This window comes from Opisthocomus hoazin, chromosome 8 (genome assembly GCF_030867145.1).
Source record: "Opisthocomus hoazin isolate bOpiHoa1 chromosome 8, bOpiHoa1.hap1, whole genome shotgun sequence".
NCBI classification, from domain to species: Eukaryota; Metazoa; Chordata; class Aves; order Opisthocomiformes; family Opisthocomidae; genus Opisthocomus; species Opisthocomus hoazin.
This window is the reverse complement of record NC_134421.1, coordinates 16,066,593-16,087,414: the sequence shown is the minus strand read 5'-3', so window position 1 is coordinate 16,087,414 and position 20,822 is coordinate 16,066,593. Positions and strand designations below refer to the sequence as shown.

General features: G+C 48.4%; 1 protein-coding gene across 2 annotated transcripts; it reads right to left on the bottom strand.

Annotated features, from left to right (window-relative positions):
- Positions 1–807: 807 nt before the first annotated feature.
- Positions 808–20,388, bottom strand: GTPBP1 (GTP binding protein 1). 2 transcript variants are annotated; one of them, XM_075428293.1, is made up of 13 exons: positions 20,178–20,388; positions 14,777–14,888; positions 12,111–12,291; positions 10,706–11,054; positions 10,137–10,260; positions 8,072–8,186; positions 7,468–7,612; positions 7,144–7,326; positions 6,201–6,336; positions 5,456–5,634; positions 4,748–4,945; positions 3,579–3,620; positions 808–3,137 (listed from the first exon to the last, which is right to left on the bottom strand). In XM_075428293.1, the coding sequence occupies exons 1-13, from the start codon at positions 20,367–20,369 to the stop codon at positions 3,045–3,047; spliced, it is 2,049 nt and encodes a 682-aa protein (XP_075284408.1). In that variant the 5' UTR covers positions 20,370–20,388; the 3' UTR covers positions 808–3,044. The 2 variants fall into 2 exon arrangements, with proteins under 2 accessions (XP_075284408.1, XP_075284409.1); XM_075428294.1 differs by lacking the exon at positions 3,579–3,620.
- Between the last annotated feature and the right edge of the window lie 434 nt (positions 20,389–20,822).

Below are 20,822 nucleotides of genomic sequence, written 5' to 3'. Positions count from 1 at the left end.
GCAAGCAGAAAAGAAAGATTTCATGGTCCTAAGCATGAGGGGGCAGACAAACTGATACGGACAACAAATGGCAAGCGATGGGGTATTGGGTGCTCAGGACCGAGGGCTCAAACATAGGCAGGAGCAGAGGGGCGAGCACACCTCCAGCAGCATCTCCACTCCCCCCAGGTGTCCATAGTGCTTGATACATCAGGAGCAGATGATGTTGGGTCCAGCTACCACCAGCTCCCAGCCCAACACTTACCTGTGTTAGGAAAGCACAGTGCAGGGCAGCAAAAACCTTCGTGAACCTCTGAGATCAACCAAGGAGGTAGGAAAAGGCCTGCTCCAAGCCCCGGAGGGTCCCGCTGTATTTACAGAAACAGGCGAGGTGCAAATCGCCACGAGGGCCCAGAGAAGCACAAGTTTACGCAGGCAGTGGAAGTGCTGGGCTCAAACTGCGTCCTCTAGCAAAGCGTCTCCGGACCCAAACGATTTGCTACAGCAGCTCTTCACACACACACACACACACGCACCCCACACAGCATAGCTCTCACCACGCAAGCACTCTCATTTCACCACTCTGCTGCCGAGAAGCACCGCATCTTAGGCACAGCAGAAGCTGCCGGGGCGCGCAGAGGCTCGGCGGCCGCTGTCCTGCGGCACGGCATGCCCTCCCCTGCCGTCACTACGAGCGCAGCCTCCTCTCGTCGCCAGCACAGGAGCACGGTGCCAGGCAAGCCCGCTTGCTCTGGCTTTCAGCATTAAAGCCGGAACTGCTGGTTGTCAAGAGGGACAAAAAAGCAACAAGCCGTACTTTAACTTGGAACAAACTTGTTTAAAATTTATTTATAGATCACAACAGCCTGCGTGATCTTTGAATGCTGGTCACAAAAGAGAGATTACACCACCTCCTTTGCACAAACTGACGTAAACCCTCTTCCAGTCTCGGCAGTCTCCTTCATTTGGAGCACAGGGAATGGAGAAAGAGAAAACCACCCGGAGCTCCCCGCTCCCCTCGGAAGCAGAGGGCAGTGGAATCAGATGCAGTTTGATGCTGCTACAGGGCCAGAAGGACGCGGGCCGCCATGCCCTGCTCAGCCACACTTCACACCCTCTCACAAGGCGGGTGCTGTTAGTGCTGTAGCCGCCTGTGGTTCCTCCCTCGCCAGGAGAGCGCTGGTGTTTAGGCACATAGCTCGGAAAGGACTCTCTGACCTCCCCGCTTCCAGCCACGCTCAGGCTACCGCAGTCTCCAAGGCAAAGCACCCTCGTCTCCAGACCACGCTCCTCACCTCTCTTGCGCCGCTTAATGCTCCTGGAGTGCTGGTGCTGGCATCGGGAGACGCGCTCTCCCCGCCCGGAGACCTGCTGTCGCTCAGTCGGCTTGAAAGCCTACCTCGAGTCGCAAGGTGAACTGGAATGAACTCCACACAGGTGGAGTGCCACAGAGTGAGAAACAGGAACAACCTGCTAAGGAGGGACAGAAACTTCTCAGCCTCCCTCTAATTAAAACAAAAGTCCTTCAGTGGAGGAGGAAGCCCTCAAAGAAACCAAGGCTGACGGCACCTGCTGGGGAGAGCAACGATTTGCTGAGGATGCCACCTCCTCCCTCAAAACACTACCACGCTCCCACAGCTCACAAGCTGGCAGAGGAAACTCCTGTCCTCACGGGACTGGAGCGAAGAGGCAGGGTTAGAAGAAAAGAGATCAAAATAAGCAGGGAATCGACCACTTGCACAACCCAGGGTTAAAAAAAACATGCTAAGAATAAAGTTAATTCATAGATCATCCTCGCAGGGCCTTCCTGGAGAAGGCAGAATTTATCATTAAAAAAAATACAATCTTAAAAAAGAAAAAAAAAAAAAATCAATGAAAGTCAGAAAAATTACCACGTACTTCCAAACCTGAAAGCACTTCTATAAATTTTGTTCCAATTCATCATTGCCCTCTGCAGCCCAGAGAGAAGACAAATCATGCCTCTGCCATGGCAAAGTTCGGCCAGCGAGTTCCAGAAAAGATTTACGAAATTTTGGAGTAAACAAAATCAAGGGAAGGTCATGTTTGCCTGGTGTCTCTGTTCCAAAGGGATATTCCCACCTGTGATCTCTGTCCGTCGAGGTGAGAAGGCTTTCTCTGGCTCAAAGGACGGACTGAGCGTTCCTGCACTATATTCTTAATACTGTCAACCGAGCTGCCGCAGCCTCGAGAAGCAGGCAAGATTTGCTCCAATGTGCACTGAACAAAGAATAGGAAAAGCAGCATGATGGGAAGGGGAACAGGATGGGCAAATGACTGCCCACTGAATTCTGTATTTAAAATCTTAAGTGCTACCAACATATTTGAGAAGGATATTAGTATAGGATTCCTCAACTTAACATCAAGGATTGCTTTCCAATTTGCTTCCTTCTTAGATCTCCCACTAATGAATTTTCTTACCATCTCCTTCAAACTTCAGTCACTACAACATTAAATTAAACCCACTTAGAAACAGTTTTAGATAGAGGGAATCCAGAAACATATTTGGCACGGGGCCATAGTGGTGAGCAAACAATGCCCTACGCAGCCATCCTAAGCAACGAGTTTTAACCTTTCCAAGTCTGAAATTCCAGGTGTTTGATAACCCCTGTCTGAAATTCCAGGTGTTTGATAACCCCTGTATCTGAGACAGCAAATAGGAGGAGAGCAGCAAGTCCTGTGGACAGAGTAGGGTCAGGGAGAAGGGAGGCAGCTAACTGGCTCTTCTCAGTTCTATCCAAACTCTCCTCTCATCTTCATGCACACAAAATATAATAAAAACTAATAAGAATAAAAACTAAGCCCATGATGTACAAAAATGTGTTGATAGGGGGAGGAGGAAGGTGTCAGTTGCTCAGTTCTGTGTGTCTTATCACCTTCATTAGCTTATAAATTATGCTCCTCTCCATTGCTTCCTTCAAGGAGGAAAGACGATTCTTCTGCAGCCAATCAGCTGGGATGGGTTTTGGTTTAAGCTGCTCTGGATCTTTTTGATAAGAAATGAAGGGAAGGGGAGGAATTCCTCAGAGGGAGGAGCAGTAAGAAATTCAGCAGCCACTGGCAGGAGTCACACAGGCTCCCTGAGACTTCACTTTATGGCGCTGACCCCCACGTCGCCGGCCTCCTCCTCCGACTTTTGACTGAAAAGCAAGAGACACACTTTAGTGTGCTGCAACCTCTGAACCAGAATATCAACACAGCAGGGGTTCGGACGGATGACACACACGTCCCGACAGCGGGAAGGCAGTTGTGACTGATCAGCTTCCTACCCCTGCAGGAGGGAGATTAAGGCAGACAGACACACCATGAAGGAAGGGGGAGAGACAGATACACCACGAAGTTCAGCCCCTGAAGCTGGGGAGGACCTGATTTCCTGATTTTCTGAACACTTGGTTCCCATGAGAACCAGGAGGTGCCATGCGTCTCGGCATCTGGGAAATCGAGGCCTCAGACTCCCTTGGCTTTGTGGAGAATGGAAGGAGAGCCCCCCGCCCCCGCTACTAGGGCTCGCTTGCCAACCTGACTCTGTTCCCAGCCTCAGGCCAGCAAGCCCACCGTTCTCTTTTAAAGCAGCCAAATACCTTATTGCCCTCACGGATGTGGGGCTCTTCATCCAGTGCAGGCTGAGGGGAAGCAGCAAGGAGAGAGAGGCAGAGGTAAGCGAGAACAAAAGCAACACAGACCCTCGGGGAGGGGGGACAAAACAAAGAGCAAGCTGGGAGCACTACTTACAACCACAGTGATGCTACGATAAGAGGAGGAGATGAGGGATCAGTAAGAAGCCACAGGCATATACAAAGGGTAGAACCCCACTCCTGCCAGAGGACCCTTTCAGCAGTCAGCCTGGCTCAAGAGGGTGAGATTTGACCAACGACAAACAAGACAGCTAAAATTAAGAGGGGGAACACTGACCAGGTCTCTTGATGGAGTCAGTTCCTGAACCTTTTGCTTACTAGGTAAGTATACTAAAAGGAGAAGACCCATGTAATAAAGCTGATAAATAGCTCCAAAAGCTTGCAGTTAGAAGTGAGTTTCCATTCTTTTCATGCCAGAAAGGCTAGGTATCCTTCTTGGACAAGCTGAGCTGAGAAGTCCTAGCCAACAAAACAACCTGGAGAAATTTCTCTCAAAAAGAGATAAGCCTTTCCTCCTCCTTGGATGTCTCCATCCTCCCTCCTTGACAGGGCAGATGACCTGTGTCTGACACTACTACTTAGGTTGTAATTTTTCTAGCGTAGGTATGTTCTACCTGTCATTCAGACAGCACAGACCCATTCTGTGACTGGTTCTTAGATGCTTCACTAGTTCAGCTACTGGGTATATGGAGATGCGTCTTCACCGTGAGTACAGTCAAGGAGTGCAACAGGTCGCCAAGGAAGGTTGTGCCGTCTTCCTCCTTGGCGATTTTCAAGACATGACTGGATAAAACCCTGAGCAACCTGGCCTGACCTCACAGCTAATCCTACTTAGAGCAAGAGGTTAGACTAGATGCTTCCTGAGGTCCAGCCTGAATTGTCCCAGGACTCTAAGCTGCTAGCCGCTGAAAGGTCAGCTATCAGGAGTCATCCAGCCATCAGAGAATTCCGATTTCTGCCGTGAGACTACTTATATTTGTTTCTGTTGCACATTGAGTCCCAAGGCGAGCTCAAGGGTACGAGGGGATAATGCTCATGCTTTAGAGTGCCCTCCCTCCAGCAGCTGAAACCAGGATGCAAACAGCTAGGACAGACGTGACATTTTCCTCACTTACCAGCGGCTGCAGGGCAGCAGGTGTCAGTGGTGCTGCAGCTGTTGAGGGGGCCTCGTCCGCAGCTGGTGGGCCTCCAGCTGCCATCCCAGGGGGCGGAATACCATCCTCTCGTTTCGTAACAACTCCCTTCTTGGTTGACTGCATCTTGATCTGCTGTGGCTTGGAGTTCATTGGTGAGTTATTGGTGGTCTGGAGTAACTGCAAATTACAGAAGGAGAGGCTAAAATCAGCATTAAAATGGCTAAGCCAATCTGGCAAGGTTCAATGCTGCTTTTTGACAAAACATCTCCAGAGAATTGATACCAACAGCCTTCAGGAGCAGAATGCAGCTGTTCAAAGAAATCTAGGCCCCTGAGCTGCCCTCAAGAACCCTTACTGGGTGGAAAGGGTCACTCGGCTGAGGTAATGCTCAGCCCTCCACAACATGACTCCAACAGACCATCCACCAGCTGTCAGAAAGAGACCAAGCCTTAAAAACCAGAGGCATCTGGCTCACACCCGACCTTCGCATTCCCTCCTTCACAGGAGCTAAAGACGCGACACACTACAAAGCACATTGGTCATCCGCAACCCATGTCACGGATGACGTTTGTGATTGAAGGACGGCCTCTTCCCTCAATTTTCCAGAGCTATTCGGATTCTCCTGCTGGCTTCTCAGCGCCGAAAGTAGTTAATGGGCAAAAAAAAGTTGGACTCTGGAGCCTTTACCTTAGTGATGGTACCCACAGCTTTGGTGCGGCCTTCACGGAAGACCAGACGCTGGTCTATATGCAAATATTCCGGGGTTTTGATGAAGCGAAAGTGCACTGTGGCTTTGTCCCCCGTCCGCAGGCAGTCCTTGTCCATGCTGAGAATCGTGGCCGTCTGACGGATGCTGCCACAATGCACTGTGAATGTAATGCACAAAGGCTTTCAACAGCCAGCGCCGTCAGTGGAACAAGCTTCAGACAGACATCTAAGGCAGCTCTTGCTACCCTACAGCCAACAGTGCTGAGCGTGGAATGTAAAAATCTGCTGTGCACCAAAGACTATACAGGTCACACGGCTGCCTTTGTTCAGTCCTCAAAAAGAAAACACATATAAGCTAGAACAGTCGCCTTCCAACAGAGACTTTCCTGAAGCATCCTGAACAGAATCCACCAAGCAGCCAGGCTAGAGGGCAGGACTTAAACTGAGTCTCTCAGCCAGTGCTTGAAGCTGAAGAATCTTTGCACCACGGAGATCTGGCTGAGGCAGGCTCCAAGTACACTTGGTGTCACACATCTCCTTTCTACCTACAGCCTTCACCACTCTCCTCTGTCAGCTCCCTCCCCTCTCTCTAACGCATTGCTAGGAAAGGTTGAACCAGGAACTGTGGCTGACAGAGACATCAGGAGAAAAATGATCTCAGGCTAAAGCTGATATAAACTGTTACCACGGGGGAACAAAGATGAGACAACACTGAGACACATACCCATGGCCTGATATCGTGGGCTGATGGTGGTGGGGTGATGTAGCACCAGAATCTCTGCTTCAAACTCCCACGATGCTTGTGGATTCAGGCGGGGTGACACCATTACCATGCCTTTCCGGATGGAAGAACGCTTGATCTGAAAAGCAGAGACACAAAAAACCTCAGCATGATTCTCCAAGGAAGAAATTTGCTTCTCTGGCTGACTGCATCCAGAAGGATCCTATGGGATTCACAGACAGTAACTCACGCTCACCAAAAGGCAAAGCCAGAGCTGTTCAGCAGTATGTAACGATGTTATGCAAAGGCTGCAAAAATCAAGTTCTGCTGAAGTTTTTAAGGAGTCAGTGCTGCGAATGCTGGACACTGACACAGAAGTTTTAACTCACTGATCCTTTAATAGCAAAACATACATCTTGGCTGCACATTGCCTAAGCAGACGATCTCTCCAAAAGCATCATGTCTGTTAACACAAAATGGCAAGACTGAACACGTGAAATTTGGTATAGCTTAAACTGTATCCCCTTAAAATTAGTGCAGCTTTTATTGACAGAAACCTTTCACCAGAGGAATTGCACCAAATTTTGCTAATTTTTAAACCCCAAATCATGCAGCTGGTCCTACAGGTTGAGAAGAATAGTGTAAATACCATACCTAGGCCACTAATGCTTGCAGCACAAGAGGAGACTTTTCTTGCAGTGCCTCTGCTTTGTTACACATCTCCAACACTAATCCTCGTTACCTTGGGTCCCACTGCTGTTGCCTGGCAGCTGCCAGGTAGAGCTACCGGGACATAGGACCCACAGAGGTTCTATGGGATTTTAATGCGCTGTGAAATGAGGCAGCTGAGGTTTGCAGAAGCAGTCTGACTGCAGCTGAACTCCAAGAGCACTCTAAAATTAGGAGGATGGTTCCTGTTCTGGGAGTCTAGAGCAGACCATCTCACCTTTTTCAATGCAAAGGAGGCAGTCTGGCCTCCCCGCACCTCTTTGACGGGCATTCTCTTGCGGTGGATGGACTTGACAGCAATAGGTAGGAAGTTGCCAAGTGGATCTGGCCCCAGCAGCAGGGTGTCATTTAGCTTGATTAAGCCTCTCAGTGTTGTCCCAGATACAACTGTTCCTACCCCCTATTGCAAAAAGAAAAAACAGTAATTTGGGTTACTCAACCACGCCAGCAGAAGAGCTCCAGAACTCCCCTCTCTAGGGAAGATGCCTTCTTCCACCTGAAAGAGGGAGCAGAAAACTATTCCAAATACCAGGCCCCTTACCGGGACAGAGTAAGTATCATCTATTTGGAATTCTGCTGGCTCTTCTTCCCTGTAACTGGTCCGTGGAGACAAGAGATTAAGAAACATCTTCAGCAAATCTAGATTCTCCCCGGTGACATTTGAAATCTGGAAAATCGGGCACATCCTGTAAAGGAAAATCAGTGAAAACGGAGTTAGTTCACCTCCCTGCCTGGAATTCCAAGTGTAGGAAGACATCAAAAATCTTGGGACTGAATTCAATACACAGTGCAAGGAAGGGAAAGCCTGGCAAGCAGCCAGATGCACAGCACCCCACGTTTGAAAACCTGCAGCATTACCTCTGCCTTCTAATGACATTCAAGAATAGGTGTAATGTTCTAGAACTGAAGGAAACCGAATACCCTGCCATCCTCTGCAGACTGCCCAGAAGCAGCCTCTCATTTCTGTCTCAGAGAGGGGAACACAAGCAGGTCAATCCCTAAATCAACCCGTTCTTATGGAATCAACACACCACGTGGCAGATGCAACCTTCACACATCTAGACAATGGGACTCTCTTTCTGAATCTTCTCACCCAGTCTCCAAATAGGATCGAAAGAGAAATGACTCTCCTCTACTCCCGTTACCTCTCTGAGCTGAAGTTGGAGGCTGTTACAATGACATCATCCTTGCTCTGAACCAGCACGGGAATCTTCCTGCACCCTGGGGACTTCAGCAGTCGCTGTAACAGCTTCAGGGTTTCTTAAAGGGCGAAATGAATATTGTTAGGGCAGCATCTCCTGTCTTTACAAGTCACTTTTGTGGGGTCTCTCCCCGAAGGAAGATTGGTGCTTTTGCCACAGATAGACAGAAGATGGCTAAATGTACGTGAGTGAGATTGAGTTTGCTGCAGCCCAGGTGGGACTTGGGAGCCACTCCACCTTGCATTTCATGCCAGCTAGCCTGCTGCCAAGCGACACCATACATGAACAGATACACGTTTGCACCTGCAAGTGCAATGCTGTGAAGCAGACATTTTATAGCTGTCTATTTAGTAGCTTTAAGCAGTTACAAGGTATTTCCTCTTCCTCCAAAGGATTTTTCATATTGAATTCAATGAAAACCAGCAGCACTCAGGAACTGAAATATTTGAGAATGTGTGAATTAGAAATCAATTTTGACCAAACAAACCTCAGCACACTTTCCCTGGCAAGCACATTTTCAACCTGCCCTACAAGGTTAGAGAAGAGTGAAAGAGGTAAAGATCACCAGCACACACTATGACAGTGTAGGTGGACCAGATCCAGAAATAAATATTTTGAGACAAATCTCATAGCTCCTAACTTTGATCTTTTGTTTCTTTTTAATTTATTTTCTAAGCCTCATATCTATCAGCCAGCAGGGGCATTGCCTGATGCACTAGCATCAGCCTCCTGCAAAGTGCCTTAATAAATGAGGAAAAAAAAAGGCTAGTAAGGGCTTAAAAGAGAAAATAATTTATATTCTACAACTGTCATCCAATTAGATGTTTTTTGTGAACAAATGATTGCCTATGGGAAAATAATGTTTTGGATACAGAAACACAAACATCTAATCATGCCATCTGCTCTCCACAGATACACTTGAGCCAAATCTTTCGTCTATTTAATTTAAACAGAACATGACACAGGAGTGACTTCTCCCAAGAGCAGCTCTGCTCTCCTCACCCCAAGCCAAACGTTCTCCCTCCTTCCTAGTTATTATCTTATGGTTGGACCTTACATTTATTTGCCAAACATCTATTATAAAAACCTTTAGATTATCTTCTGATCACATTCATCTGTTTACCCAAAATATATTTAGGGTTTTTACAATAATGATCTAACCACAGACTGTACCGGGAGCATTCAGTTTCCTGATTCTTAGGACTGATTATCAGAAAAACCATTGCTCCAATTAACCTCAGCATGTTCCTGAAGGTCTACGAAATGCATCAAGAGAATTTCAAAGGTGAGGGTTGGTCATAGCCTGAAAAGATGTCAAGCGTAGGTTAAAGGGACGCTGCTGGGGTTAGAGGCGCTGCTTTAACTGCTGCTGAGCAAAAACGTTGCTAGCCTGTGCTGCTCACTGCCATCCCTGCTTGTGTCTAGTTCAGTCCTGCTGCTGTAGCCCACACATGCGGACGCCTTGAACCATGATTTAGTAAGTGTCGGTCGGTTGTTCAGAGGAAGGAACTGCTGTAGTTATGCCAGCGTATCTGAGAAGTGCCCAGGTGAGCAGGATGTAACGAGCAGCTGCTCCTTCACCTAACGGCTGCTGGAGAACAAGTTTGATCACAGCTTAAGATCACGCTCAGACTGTGGGCAAGGAGGAAAGCAGCTTTCAAGAGAACTTCCAGACTCTCCCTCTGGGTTTAAATATCCAGAAAGCAAAGCCACAACCCCAACTGTATGTATGCTTCTCCTGTTAGAGCTCGATTAAGCAAAACCCCGTAGCAAACACTTTTGGGTTGCCCAGCTGAGTACCCCAACTCAGGTAATTTTGAAACGGTCACTATGAGTGAACTGTCTGCAAAATGGGCAAAGGAAAAGAATAGATTTCTGGATGGTGTTTAAGATACAGTCAAAACATGATAAGGCAGCTTTCCTCCAGCAGAAATTCCTCAACCCAAGCAGAGGACAACAGCACATACGGAGGTAAGAAGCAGCCCTGGAAAGAGCTTGTAGGACTCACCTTGTAGGATGTTGGCAGGGCACATGTCGATCTTGGTCACCACAACAAAGACAGGAACGTTAAGTGCAAGCGCCAGGCCCAAGTGCTCCTTGGTCATTCCAACAATCCCAGCATTACTGCCAACCTACACCAGGGATACATGATACAGTGATGTAAATGTTCCTCCTGCAGTAAGCTGGGTTATAGAGGTGGTCTTGTGTCAGACATGCAGTAGGCTGTGATTAGGTTGTAGATGTGTCATTGGGACTGTACGAGCAGACCAAGCTCATTTCCAATGCTGCTGGACACTGGCTAAGGACTCACTTCTCAGTTTTAACAAGATTTTCTGGAATTTCGAAATCTTTCCATTTTCAAGAATCATACAACTTGGGCCTGTCTGGGACTGGCAGTCCTGGGGCTCTTGCCTCAGAGCCCTAGCTAGATAGTCACTGTGGCTTCTGCCCTCCACCTCTGGGAGATGCTGCCTCCCTCCACAACCCCACAGGGACTTTGCAATAGTAAAGTTGATGCTGTTAAAGCTGTGAACAGCCCTGCTCCTGCTGGTACAGTACATTTTTCTTGCTACCTACCATAAGCATGCAGAAGTCGGGTAAATGGCCGGTCATGCCAAAGACGGTGGTTTTCAGGTACTTTTCGTGACCGGCCAGATCAATGAAAGTAATGACTTTGGTGGATTTCTCACAGATCTTTGTCCATTCCAAGCTGCCACCGTGGCTGTCAGGCTTGTTCACCACATTGCCCTCACTGTCGAAGCCCAGAATGTCATTGCCCACGCTGCTGGTGCGGCCTGACTCAATCTCGTGCTTATGGCGGAAGAGCTTTTGCCGAGCAAAGCCTCGGCCGTTGTCCAGTTCACCATGTGTCAAGACACCCAGCAACGTGCTCTTTCCTGCATCCACATTGCCAACCACTGCTACCCTGCAGGGGAAAGGAAAAAGGAATCTGGTAAAATATGATACCTGAGGAAACAAACCAGTGATCAAAAACACCCCAAACACCACTGCTCCTGCAAATACCTAGCTTTTTCTCCCTAACCTTTAAACAGAGATTCAAAATCATTAGACCTTTGCAAGCAGAGTTTCTTTCACAATTATTAGTTAACAGCGGAGAGATCCCAGACTCTGGGGACTGGGATGTGGAAGACTGTGGAAACATGACACTGGTGTCCAGAACACAGCCAGCCAAACCCGACGTTGCTTGATGCCATACAGAATATGTTTCTTCCAACTCCTAGTCTCTGCAATCCAACATACACCTTGTGGAAATTCAAAAGAAAGATTAAATCCCAGCTTAGACTAGAATACCTCTGCCTGTCTCACAGTCCTCATGTTGCAATAGCACCAGGTGCTAGGGAGAGGACAGAAATTTGAATTGCTGTTCCCAGAAAAGGAAAAGCTCAAACAACTATGAAACATTTTAGGGGAAAACACTCTCCTACAGCAATCTCCTTCCTTGTCTCTGATAAAGGTGGCTATTACGGCTGTTGGCAAATGTTGGAAATCCATTCTATCCTGGTCTGGGCAGACTCTCAAGTCATGTTATACAAGCTATTATATGTCCATTAAAAAGTGACTTGGATCATCACAGTCTTGGAATAGAATTGAACCCTTAGTCAAAGTATTGTATTCCAGCTGCGTGCGTATACACACATATAGAAACACGTGCATATGTGACTGCCTGCTGGGATTCCAGCCCACAAAAGATCCCCAAACTGCAAAGCTGTCACCCAGACAGCAACAGCCCTCAGCTAAACACAGGCAAACCTCCGCAAACGGTTTGTTCACACAAGAGACAGCAGCAACAACAACAAACAGGCGGTTTCATCAGCAAGGAGTGGTCAAGCTCAGTTCCCTTTGTTGGGTAGCTACAACACCCAGACTCGAACCAGCGTTGCTGGCTCAGCATGACGCACTGCTCACATGGTAAAAATGCAGCTGGGCTGCTGACTAACCCTGTCTCCAGCCGGCTCCTCACCTGACCTCCAGGAAGTCGTTGTCACCCACACGTTTCCGAACAAGGTAGTCGCGCACCTTGCCGCCTGCCTCCTGGTGCTCCCGCAGCAGGATCACGTCTGCCTCGATCTGCTCTGCCATGCTCTTCAAGGTGGCATAGGACGCTTCCATGTCTGCCTCGCTCAGACCGTACTCAGTCCCATCTAGTATGATGTTGAGGAGACAAAGGACAGTCAGTGAGCACCACCTTGCAACAGCCAGCAGCAATGCCGTTTTGCCTGGGACTTTCACACTGATCGGGATTTATATGCGGACTGGAGATGTCTGCCATGTAAACAGGATAAGCACCCTTTGCCCAAAATAAAACAGGATGGTCTTCACTCTAAGTCTTAAAAGTCACTATATAAAAGTACCATCTTTCATCTAGAGGCATCTTCTTCACAATTTCTACAAGCAAATACTTAGGGATTGGCAAGGAAGACATGTTTTTGTCTAACTCCTCTACTTCACATGCTGAAGGTACTTTGCGTGCAATTGCCTTCAGTCAGATGAAACATCTCCTCTCACACTGCAATAAAGGGAAAAGCATTAACAAAGGGAAAGCTCCGACTGAAATATCACCACAATTAACCACTGAATGTGGGACCAATTTAAACAACCAGTTTATTTTATAAAACCACATCCCAAGTGCATTCTTTCTGCAAGTCTGGCCTGCACAGCAATTTCTTCATCCCGCACGTACTCCAGTTAAAACAATGTTTTTGGCCCGTCTCACTGCCTTTGTCCTGGCACTTAAAAGAAATGCTGACAGCACACGAGGCCAGAGAAACCAAGGAGGCACTGCTGCCTCTGAACAGCCCACCCAAGCTAAGAGCTGACAGTCTGAGCAAGCCAGTGGCAACTATCTACACAGTTTCAAGCCCACCATAGTTCTCAGCTTCTCTTCTAACTCAGGTGATGAGAAGTTGCACAGATTTCAGGCCAGAATCACCTCTATGGGTAAAAAAAACCCCAAACAAACAAAGGTGGAGAGCCACACTGCACCTGGATGACCAAAGCCGTTGCTGTGTGCGCATTCATACGTGTGGCTGACTCATCAGCTGGTAAGCAGTAACCGCAGTTTGCAGGAACTAATCAGCACTTTAACTACTGCACAGCTCTACCAGTAGGGTTGATGGGTGATTTCCAACCAAGCTCACAAGTTCGCTGAAAAGCTGTTGAGATGGTGGGGAAAACAAAAAGCACCACAGCTGGGGTCCTGGGTCATAGAAGGGGAATGAGGAGTAGCGGACAGGAGAGGGTAAGAGCCAAGGAAGGGAAGGGTCACTACTGATGAAGCAGCAAGCTTCCTGGCAGTCTTCACTTGCTTCTCAGTCATACAAGTTGGGTATCCATGATGATCAAAATCATAGACACTCAAAGTGAATGAGAAGGAGCAACGGTGGCAAGGATATCAAGATTTTTTTTTGTCGGTTATTGTTCCCAATTTACAGAAAAGATCCCCACCTTCCTTGACTATGCAGCAACTCAAAATAAAGTTAGAAGTTTTAGCTCGTATTTTAAGAAACAAATGCCTACTATCAAGTACATCACTGCAACAACCACCACTTAACACCCTCACAAGGTATCCTAGAAGGGAAACCAGTTACTAGCCTGACTAGCTAGATCTCTGCTGCATCTGTGGTTATCCCAGACACCGAGGATTGAGACCACACGCAGGAGCTCGCCTGGAGGCAAGAGCATTATCCCTGTGATACTGGCTGCACAACCACTGGCCATCTAATCCCAGCCTCTCTTCTATGTTGGCTGCTTCGAAAGACACTAAGAAAAGCAAAAAAGCATACAGTTCCGAGGAATCACAACTCTCTCCTTCTGTTACCTCAGCCAACCAGAACACTGATGACAAGGGTTTTGTATTCTTCCTCAAACACACTACCTAGTAGAACGTCTGATCATAACAACTTGATATCCAGCAGATATCTCCTATATATGAAACATGCCTTGGCCTTACAACAGCCAAAGACAATTTTTTTGCATTCAGAAATTTCAGTGTCAAAGCAAAGCCATGTCCAATATTACTTTAGCAGCATCAGATGCAAATATTCAAATTGTGAAAAAGACCAAAAAGGTAATCCATGCTAACTGCTAAAATCTGCAGTCACACCTGAGTTAATGTGACAACAAACGTCTCACGCTGAGAAAAGGAAAATCCTTCTCTCCACAGTACAGACACACACTAACAAAGAAAGCCAGCAGCATATATTTTGCCTATCTGAAGTATCTCCAATATATTCCTGTGGTGCAAAAATACTGTTATTTACAATGGAGAAGTGAACAAAACCAGGCACAACAAGAACTCCATCAGACATTGATGTCTGTACTAAAACTGTATCATAATTTCAGATCCTTCCTCTTTTCCTGGTGTGCCCAGACAACTTACGCCTTATTTCCAAAAATAACTTGTCTGATTTTATATAAAAAAAATATGTTCAGCTCCACTACATAAGACAGTTGCTGGCAAGAATAAAACAAAAGAATCTGTCCCACATACTCTCCTAGACTTAATGAAGGTTTCCAAATTATTCCAGAGAAGTAAGTATTACCTTCAGCAGCAGCCCACTTGGATGAACTAGTTTTTTCTTATAATTTTAATGTTTTTTGTAGTTTTTCTGAGGAAGCTTTACTCACCTGATCCTTGACCAATGACATAGATGGTCTCCCCACATCCCTCATCAATTCTCTCTGACATCTGCCGGAGCAAACTGTCATACTGCTCTGAAGTTGGACTCACCATCACCAGCTGGAAAAAAAGATTAAATATCCAATTTGCAGATGTCAAGCGAACAGTTTCACAACCAGTTTCAGTTATAAGGACAATCAATCAGTGTGGTTTACTGAAAGAGGAGGGCTCTTTTTCAATGACCGCTTTCTGGTGGTTTGGTTTTGTTTTGTTTTTAACCAGCTTCGCTGACAGCTACTTCCTTGTGACTCTGCACAAGGTTATTCATCCGAGCTCACAGAGTTCATTTACATTGGAAGATTTACTTCAAAGCACGTAGGAATACCAAGCATCTCATTTTGAAGTAAGCGATGCTTGAAAGCCACATTTAAGTGAACATCCCATTTCTACTTCTGCGTAATACATGTTTCCATGGAAGGAAAACAGAAAGGGGAGATTTCCTCCAAAGAAGTTCCTTAGCTGGGTACTCCACCGTCTCAGCTGCACGCAGTGCTGCTGCTGCTCCCCCAAAGCATGCGGGCACAGCCAGACCTCACTGCAGAGCACACATAGGCATCAAAACCTAGAGCATCTCCTAAGTCTTTCACATACTTGATGTCTCCTTCTGTCTTCTGAGGGGATGGAGTGAAAGGGGAGAAGACAAATAAGGATTATTTTCAAGCTCCTAACAAAACTTTAGGTACTTTACACTGCAATGCTGACAGGCAGACGTACAAAGCAGTTTGTATGAGCGCATTTGGACATTTCACCAGTGGAGAGCTGCAGTTTCGCAAGCCAGCAGCCGTGTTACCAACAAGCTTTGACTGCAGTTACTGCAACAGCCACAACTTCTTTTGCCCTTCCCTGCAGAGGCATCCAGAGAAGAAAAAAAGTGGACAGAAATAAAGAGGCAAATGAGGACAACGAGGCAGAGCTTCAGGAAGGATTTTTCTCAGAACAGAATGGTGTAGCACCATTTCAGACAAAAACCTGTGTCGCTCATACAGTACAGCTGAAGACACTTGCAGGACAGCGGCGTGGCAGTGGCAGACCAAGGAGACTCTCACCACCTGTTCAGGACCAAATGGCTGCCTGCTCTCTGACTGCCTCCGTGGTTACCAATCTGTTGGTGGCTGAGCATCCCGGTACAGTGGCTCAACAGCTGCTGCGACTGAGATATGCATTTCTGTTAAAAAGGCAATTTTAGTAAGAGTTGGAAAGGCTATCACCTACTGCTAGGCCTATGGGTAGGCACGCCTGTGCCACACTACAACACTCCATTAAACCCATATGTAAACTAGCTGTCCTTATATACACATTCCAAAATCACGCCCACAAAGATGTACTTTCCTTCACTATGCACTAAGGCCAGTCTGGAATCTGTGCTAGATTTGCCAAAAACATACGCATATACATAACATACACAGCACTTCACAACGATTACACCTTCAAGCCTGCCCAACATTCTCTATTAACAAAGCCTGACTTGCTAGCACAGCTAACACAATGTGTATTGAAGAAAGAACTACCTTTACCGCCCACCACTACTATACAGAAATCTAGAGTGAAAGGAATCCCAAACCCCACGAATAACGCTTAAGCAGCTTTCAAAACTACAGCGATGCGTGCATCTGGAACAATGAAGCACAGACAGCAAGTGCTGGTCAGGTTTAAGGCAGCCAAAGCAACGCTTTCCTCAGACGTTCAGGGTCACATAGAGTATGTACGTGTCTGCAAGGGCCAGGCAGCTGCAAGAGAGACAATCACCTTCGTGTGCCTCTTCTAGACACACGCCCTACCTAAGCCTTTTAACTAGTTGCCATGGTCTGCAAATGGTAGCAAAGCACTCTGATCTGGAAGGCCCCATGGTCTTTCTATTTCATGCTACAAAGGACTGAGTTTTGCCTTTATTAGTTCTTCTTTCAGTTTTGTTTTCTTCTTAAAGGAGACCACGGGACGTAAATGTATTGAGAAGGAAATCAGCAACTGAGGCTTGATCAGGACAGGAACGGAAGGCTGCATGTTGATGTGTAGGGGTTGTTTTGGCCAGCAAGCACTTTCAGCAATTCCTGGAAGCACAGCAGACAGGCACACTGCTTAGGCTAGTGCCCCAGCACAGGTCAGGGACTCAGAAAGATCTATTGAATAGGCTGTCATACACCTAATGCTCAATAAAATAACAGGGGTCATCAGTGTAGAGGCACACTAACTTCAGTTTCTTCAAGTCTCATCACCAGCTTCATTCTTCTACGAGTTCAAACTCTTCAGCAGTGTGAGTGGGCAGTGTGTTGTCTAAAGTACCAGGGGACATTTCAGTTGAGCAGCTCGCTGTGGCTTTTCTTCATGGTGCCAGGCAGGAGGGCTGGGGACTGAAATGGCACGGTACCCACACACATCAGCTCAAAACACTGTTCCCCCACTCTTCTCTTTTCACTGCAAAGGTGCTGCCGAAGGGTGTTCCAGTGGCAGACTGCCTCCAAAGCCTACCCTGGGGCCGACAAAGCTTACAGCTGATAAGATATAGTGGGATGTCAGAGAAGGATGTGTAGAACAAATGGCAGCTTTGATGGATCACACCTTCCAATGCCGTTCAGTATTTTTAATGGCTGCTTCTGCAGCCCGCAGCCCCCAGCCAGTTCTGCGGTTTCCTAGGTCACTGCAAGACTTTACTTGCTGTTTTGAAGATCTCTTTAGCTAGCTTCCTGGACAGAGGAAGCCTGTTCTCTGCCATCTCCTCGGTCGGAGAGAGGCGCTCCACCTTGGCCTCTCTGCTTTTTTTTTTGCTTTTCACCTTTGAGCAATTCCCTCCATGCTTGCACCACGTATTTGCGTTTTTCAGAGGTTTTCATAAAGTCAAAAATGTTCACTTTTGTTCTTTCCACTTTGCCAGGCATTGAGCAGTTAACAGTAGGAGCCATGGGGGTCTAGCAACTTCAGATTTCCTACAAGGTAAAAAAGTAACAATGAGTTATTGTTTTATTCCTAAGACAGCAGAAGGAAATATATCTCACAAGTTCGAGATGCCATCTCTAAAGCCCCTTCCCAATCTCTGGGGAGAGGTGGCTTTTCCCACTTTTCCTCTGATCAGTTTTGGGATTAACGTGCACCAGAGGAGGGTGACAGCTACAGCCATCTGAGCTTACTCCAGAGGGCAAGTTGGACTGTGCCGTTCTGCACTGCCCAATAGCAAGCAAGAGGCCACAGAACTAATTAATAGCAATTTCAAGACACCAGTGAGACTGAGCTAAGATTACATCAGCACTGCTACAGGCAGTCCTGACAAAAGAAGCATCCCATATCCATGAGGCAGGGAAAACTATAAAGGTTCAGGGCAAACCAAATACTACGTGGTATGTAGTGCTGCTTCTTATTGGAATAACACAGCCCGACATTCTGCATGGCTGGAAGGCCACCACCAGCCACTGGGATCTTCTGTAATGTCGTATTTTGCTTTTTATTTCCCGTGGATGTACACAGTTCAAGTGCTATTAATGTTCTGTTGTCAACATAGATCTAATGTAAGTATCAGTTTCACTAACAGCGGTGTGATATGGTTTTGACCTGAAAGATGATTACTACTGCAGTGTGCTAGTACTGCAGGGAAAACAAACACCCACTAAGATCGACACGATAATGAATTTGTGCTGATGAATGGAACTGTTTGCTTGACCAGCTGACAAGGTGCACTTGATAACTGAATCCCAAAGTGTTCCTCTCTAAAAAGAGCACACCTTACAATGAACGCACTGGGGGAGGACTGGGAGAAAAGCACGTAACACAGCGAGGGGGTGGGTCAGACCAGGACAGAAGTAGCAACTAGCAAGCAAATTGACTGCAGCGGGAATCACCATTTTAAGCAGGAATCGGAGGGCAGCAATTCAACTGGGAAGACAGAAAAATGGGGGGATCAGAGCGCGGGGCAGGTTAGCGACTGCATTCTCACCATAGGAGATTGCTGTTTTGAGCACATAGCAGGAGATTAACTTGGAGAGATGGGCCAGAGCCCATAGTCTTAGCTCTCATCCAAGATGGGGATGAATGAAAGGTCTAGGGAAAAGATAGCAGGTGTACGCTGCTGTATGGAACAGTAACTTGTAATACAGATTAAAAAAATGCTTACCTGTAACCTCTGTAGTGCCTGCAGATTTCTAACAACGGAAGCCCGGCTGACAATAAAACAGTGGAGGTTGCGGGACAAAAGCATTCCTCTCTCTTCATCAGAGTTTTGGTCAGGTTCCTGGCTGTCAAGAACTGGTGACACAGCCCTCGGTGTCCTCCCAGGCTCTCTTCCACATCAGCCACATCCAGGACAAAGCACAGCTCAATAGTAGCATCCTGTATCAAAATCTTGTCCAGCTCATTAAGGCACGAACAGGTGGCTCAACAGACACTGCAGGTTTGATTTCTGGCCTTTACTATCTTATAGGACATCTTTATAACGTTCATTTCAACACAGGACCAGGTTGTAAAATATCTGGCCATCCCCTCAAAACCAAACATTTCCACATCCACACACCACAATTCCTCTCTCTTGATTTTTCCACCGAGGGCAAGGAAATCGAGGACTTTGGAACAACTGTAGCATAAGGAGGAGGGATGGTGGAAAAAGAGGAGGAAACAGCAGCTACGCTGACTTCTGGATCACATAATCACAAGTGGACCGAACCAAGTCTTTGGGAGACTTTGGAGTGGGAGATGGCATCACGATATCTGAAACCCTTGGCAGCAAAAGGCTTACAGTCAAAGGATCAGCCAACTGGGAAAAACCAGAAGATGGCGTGGAAAGGCAGCTAACGTAGCCCGTGGTGGGCTCTGGCGCAGAGGCCTCACTACACCGGGACTCCCCGCGAGGCAGAAGCGAGAGCGGATCCGGACAGGAATCAGATCCCCGGACCGCCCTGCCACTCGGACCCCGGCAAGGCACTGCGCAAGGCGAACGAGTCTTCTTTGCGTCGCCGCAGCCCGGTTCGCAAGAGCGAGGCACCCCCGCCGCTGAGCCCCTGCGCTCAGAAGTCACCAGCGCCGATCTGCTTCCCAGATCGCGACCAAAGCCCCAGCAGTGGCACGACTGGGAGCAGAGACAACTGCCGAGAACCGGCGCGGAGCGAGACGTTGGAGCAGCCGTCGGCTTCCAACCCGGAGCCCGCCGAGAGGACGCGACCCCCGGGGCCGGAGCTTCCCCGGGAGGCGGCGAGGGGACGGCGCAGGCCCTCCGCGCCCGGCCTCCGGGGGCAGACCCCGGGACCCAGCCCCAGACCGCCGGAGTGACCCCCCCCCTCCTCCCGCCCCTCGCTCTCCTGAGGCGAGGAAAGGGGCTGGCCCCGGCGGGGTGATGGCGCCCGCCGCCTCCCGCCCCCCCGCCGGGCCTACCTTACTGGTGAGGTCCATCTCGGGCTCGCCGTTGAGCGCCTCGCCGTCCTCGGCGTCGAAGGAGCCGCGGAGGGGACGGGCGGCCGCCGCAACGCGAGGCCTTCCGCCCGGGGAGCCGGGCTCCGGGGCGAACATGCAGGCCGGTACCGGGGAGCCCCCCATCGGGGATCGGCTCCGCTCCGCCGCCGCCATCTTCCCTGCCCCAGCCCTCCGCCCCCTCCCCTCCCCGCGCCCGCCCCTCCGCCCCGGCAGGCGCGGCGGCCCCGCCCCCGGCCCGCCAAGGCGGTGCCAGCCAATCACCAGCGGAAGAACAGGGAAATTAGCCTGTAGCCACGACGACGGAGGGCGGGGTAGTTGTTATTCATGAGGGATGGCCACGCCCCCACGAAGCGCGCGAAGCCAATGGGAGAACCACTGCCAGCTCGACTTGTTTTCTATGTACACACACAACAAAGCCCGCTCGACGTGTCCGGTGCTTCCTACCCAATAGCAAAGCTGGTCCTCGTGACAAACGTCCCTAAAGGCCAATCGGATAAGAAGACTGGGTGGGACTAAGCCTCTGCCACAGATGGGCAGGGCCCGCCCTGGTGGGTGGGTACTCTCTCGGGCTAGCCAGTGAGAAAGACGAGATTTTCCACGGACAGC

What these genes read in the sequence shown, in the direction of transcription:
- GTPBP1 (XM_075428293.1), bottom strand. Translation starts at nt 20,369, where the DNA reads ATGGCGGCGGCGGAGCGGAGCCGATCCCCGATGGGGGGCTCCCCGGTA. An exon ending in CCGACTTCTGCATGCTTATG is followed by an intron (nt 10,261 to 10,705) that starts GTAGGTAGCAAG and finishes TCCCTGGTGTAG; the next exon opens with GTTGGCAGTAATGCTGGGAT. An exon ending in CCTCCTTTGCATTGAAAAAG is followed by an intron (nt 6,337 to 7,143) that starts GTGAGATGGTCT and finishes TCTGCTTTTCAG; the next exon opens with ATCAAGCGTTCTTCCATCCG.